Raw genomic sequence first — 4,652 nt, forward strand, 5'->3', positions numbered from 1 at the left:
AGTCGTCGCCAATGGGAGTTGGGACCAGGGCTGGGGCTGTCAAGCAGTAAGGGAGAGCCAATAAGCAAACATAATGGGCGGAGGCTGTCAAAAGCTTATCACCAATGCGCGCGCTGGGGGTGCGGCTAGATTTGAGCTGTCAGAGCGAGTCTGAAAAGCCAATGGAAGCGTTGAGGGGGACGTGGTATTTCAAAGGCATTGACCAATGAACACGCAGAGAGGCTGTCGGACAGTGCGCGCGGACCAATAGGCGGCAAGGGGGCGTGTTGGGATTTAGATCCTCGTGCCGCGGTCCCCGGCTCCGCCACTTGTAAAGCCCAGAGCCCTCTCCCCGGGGCCGACAGAGAGCGGAGCACGCACGCCGGAGCGATGGCGACAACGGCGCAGTACCTGCCCCGCAACAATGCGCTCTCGGGCTCCAGCCCGTTGATGCACCCGGACCCGGAGCGCATGCACCAGGGCACCACCTACCGCGAGGTGCAGAAGATGATGCACCAGCAGCACGACTACCTGCAGGGGCTGACGGGGGGCGGCGGCGGCGGGGGCCACCCCATGAGCCTAACGCACCACCAGTGGCTGCCCGGCGGAGACTGGGGCTCGCACCTGGAGCAGCACGTCAAGCCCAGCCGCGAGGAGCTGAGTTTCCACCCGCGCGCGCACCTGCAGCCGCAGCCCCAGCAGCACCACGCGCCGCCGCAGCCCCAGCAACCTCAGAGCCCGCCGGCCAGCGCGTGGGCGCAGAGCCACCACCTGTCCCCGCCGGGCCTGCACCAGCCGCTCGCCTACCCGCAGTCCGCCTACACCATGCTGGGCCACCAGGGGGCCGCCACGCTGCACCACCTGCGGGACGTGCAGCTGCACGAGGACCCCAGCGGGCTGCACCACGAGCCCGGCCTGGACTCGCCCCCGGGCCACCACACCGACCACTCGGCGGCCTCCGACGAGGACGCGCCCAGCTCCGACGACCTGGAGCAGTTCGCCAAGCAGTTCAAGCAGCGGCGCATCAAGCTGGGCTTCACGCAGGCCGACGTGGGGCTGGCGCTGGGCACGCTCTACGGCAACGTCTTCTCGCAGACCACCATCTGCCGCTTCGAGGCGCTACAGCTGAGCTTCAAGAACATGTGCAAGCTGAAGCCGCTGCTCAACAAGTGGCTGGAGGAGACCGACTCGTCCACCGGCTCGCCCACCAACCTGGACAAGATCGCGGCGCAGGGCCGCAAGCGCAAGAAGCGCACGTCCATCGAGGTGGGCGTGAAGGGCGCGCTGGAGAACCACTTCCTGAAGTGCCCCAAGCCCTCGGCGCACGAGATCACGGCGCTGGCCGACTCGCTGCAGCTGGAGAAGGAGGTGGTGCGGGTCTGGTTCTGCAACCGGCGGCAGAAGGAGAAGCGCATGACGCCGGCCGGCGGGGGGCCGCACGCGCCCATGGACGACGTGTACGGGCAGGCCGACACCCCGCCCCAGCTGCACCACACGCTGCACACCCCCGTGCAATGACTAGCGTGAACCGGACACACAGGTGTGGGGGAAAGGGGGGGAGGGGGCGAGGGCGTGCAGTCACGCCTCAAGAGACCACCAGAGTGTGGGAGAGACTGCTGAGGAACTTAGCGCCGGTGGGAGCACCTCAAGAGACTAGGGCGCTGCACCTCGACTGAACCACTGGAAGGGCTGCTGAGGTACTTGCCACCCATGCCCACACCTCATTCAGTCTAGAACCATGGCAGGGTCTGCTAGAGTACATGCCACCAATAGTCCCAGCCCAATGTGGAGGGGTTTGCCATCAATGACTCCTCGTCTCACCTTATCCGGGGCCAAAGAATGGGTAGCCCAGATCTACACATCACATTATGTCCCAAAACACGGAGAGGGCTTCTTGGGGGTTACCAGATCTGCTTTAAATGGATATATATAAGTGAAGGTACTCACTATTTAGTGTACCTGTTTACTCCTGAGAAGTGCAGGTACTCTTCTCTTACATGTATTCCAGCAGTGCTGAGAAGCGCAGATCAAACTAAAGAAGTGCAGGTACTCGGTGCCCCTGGGGTGCTTAACACTAATTCCCACACCGCTAGATAGTCGCACGAATTACTCTTCTCCACATCTGAGTGCAGGGCAGCACCAGGGGGTGATTTGCCAGAGGGTTTTGACAGCAGCAGCCACACGTAGACCGATGTCCCTGTTCTAAAGCGAATGGGACAGTTCACAAGGGTGTTGCTGTGAGTAGTGAGTTCTTGCTCTTACAGTACTCCGGGTTTGCTCCAGGGATTCAGAAGTCAGCCATGAGTACTAGAAGAGTGGGTGACTGGGAAGTGAATCAGGCCTCATAGACGGACATTGGTGGGATCTCTCGAAGTGACACCCTTATATGGGGGTGCCACCATGGAAAGCATCGGGTATGTACTCAGCTTGAGAGACAATATAGTAGCCACTGTCAAGGAGCCAACCCCCATATTAAGACATGTTCCCACCACACAAGACGTGCCTAGGGATCAGGGAGCACCCCCGGGCCCGAGTACAAGCGCTTACTACCAATGGGCCCACCATAAGAGTACACGTGAGTGCAAAGCGAGAGGGTTGATCCCAAGATCATTTGTACGAGCTATAATACCACGTGTGGGATTAAGATAGGGTTCTCGTCAGTGGTGCTGCCCTGAAGGTTAGATATGTCATCAGGTGATTGCTGAGCAATATACCACCGTACACGCCTCAGGATAAAGTGTGGGGACAGGCCTTTTGACCGGATAGAGGGATCCCGACCACCCTTGCCTTCACATGTAAACAGGGACAGAGCTTTAGGAGGCCCTGCCGTGGAATCTCACAGCCCCTGCTTGCGCCTCAAGGAACTAGAACGCCACAAAACCAGTGCCATTTGGTTCGTCCAAACACAAGCCATTGTTTTTCTCCATCACGAGGCAAGGTAAACACTGCGCCAGGGAAAAGCGCAAAGCCTGCACAAATAATGTATTGACTTGAATCAAAGCAATGAGAAGCAGGTTAATCACCATGCGGGGGGACTCGTGGTTTTGCAATTTTAAAGGGACTATTTATTGTGAAGTTGTATTTTTAACAACAAGGTGGAGAACGCAGCCTTGTCGTGCAGATTGACAGCTGGTGATGGGACTTTATTTAATTGCATTTAATTTATTCACCAAACTGGTTTACGCTGAAGCTATTTAGGATGTTATTTGAACCAAGTTTGTATTTATTTGATTTCCCCAAAAAACAGGCATTGTGATATAATCGTGTCTCGGTGTAAAAAAAATGACTCACAGTCGAAAGGTTTTAAATCTACTTAATTTATTAGGGGGCAGTTGTTTCTGGAGGGAAAAAGACAATGCGGGTTGTCTTGTGATCATTTTAAATTCCAGCCTGCCAGCTGTTCCCTTTGGCATGGAGGCGATGGGGTTTTCTAAGTCCTCGGTGACAGAGAAATGGTTAAACATAAATCGGTGCATGGCAGCTGTTTTATCCACAACACAACGCATGATTAGGCAAGTTTCAAAACCGGTAGCAACTATTCTATTACAGCTCCTCGAAAGACGCCTGTCAAAGCAGAAATACTGCCTGCAGAGAGTCCCAGGCTGTTTCATCTTCCTTCTTTCCTTAGCCAGATAGGGCTGTCTGAGCAGGCCTGGGTGGGTCTCTGAGCGGGCCTGGGTGGGTCCCCATTCCACCCCACATTTACTGTGAGTTTAATGTTTACAAACCCCGTGCCACGAGCCTGGCACTTACGGTCGTCCACAAAAACAACACACAAAAATCCTTCTTAAATTGCCACTCCATGTAGCCCCTCTGCGGGGCAGGCTGGACCCACAAGGGACCCTCTTGGTGTAAGGGAACACACGGCATAGTTCCAATCTCCCAATGGCATAAAATAACCAGATGCTGTACAGTGTATATTATTTTTACACAGCGCTGTAAAGAACTTAACAAAAAAAGCTGGCTACGCTTTCAAAACGTTTCTTTAAAAGAAAAAAAAACACATGAACTTTCATCTCAAAACCAAGTCTGGCTAAAAGACACGGTGAAGTGGCGAGTGAACCTTTGTGGGGGTCTGCGTGACAGACAGCTTTTTATTCTAGCACTCTTGTAAATATGTGACATATGTAAACATAAGTATTTGTTTTTTTTCTGGAAACGTGCTCGTTTTTTCATTCTAGATGATTTTGTACACTTACTAATTTGAAGAGAATATTTTAATATTATTTCCTTAAAAGTTGGATCCTTTATATTTATTTTCTAATTGTGTTTTGAGCTCTTTATTTTGTTCAGCTCAGTTCATTTGGCCTTGATTTTTTTTGTTACACGTTTTGTTTGTATCTGTTGCAACAAAATGTAGACTGCGAAGTTGCATTTCTATTTATGTTATAGTAATATTTTATTACTTACATAAAACATATACCTAAAACATGTTTCTTGTCTTTTTTTAATTGACTTTATAAATGTTTAAATCACTTCAGTTTACTTCATCCCCGCTGTGAAAACGTTTCAGGGTGTTTGATTTGCACACTGCGAACAACCAGATTCCTTTTTAATTGTATATTTCAAGGAAAAATGTATTGGCATGTTTTAACTTTTGTTCAGAACAGATGGCTGATAAACGGTGAAAAGAAAAACAAACCACACTAATTCAAAACAATTATTGTTGCTTA

At 52.2% G+C, this 4,652-nt stretch overlaps 1 protein-coding gene across 1 annotated transcript; it reads left to right on the forward strand.

The window, feature by feature from the left end:
* Nucleotides 1-322: 322 nt before the first annotated feature.
* POU3F1 (POU class 3 homeobox 1) lies at nt 323-4,404 on the forward strand. Its single transcript, XM_086956435.1, has one exon. The coding sequence runs from the start codon at nt 370-372 to the stop codon at nt 1,495-1,497; it is 1,128 nt and encodes a 375-aa protein (XP_086812561.1). The 5' UTR covers nt 323-369; the 3' UTR covers nt 1,498-4,404.
* Nucleotides 4,405-4,652: the final 248 nt, after the last annotated feature.

Source organism: Lissotriton vulgaris, chromosome 2_1 (genome assembly GCF_964263255.1).
Source record: "Lissotriton vulgaris chromosome 2_1, aLisVul1.2, whole genome shotgun sequence".
Lineage (NCBI taxonomy): Eukaryota > Metazoa > Chordata > Amphibia > Caudata > Salamandridae > Lissotriton > Lissotriton vulgaris.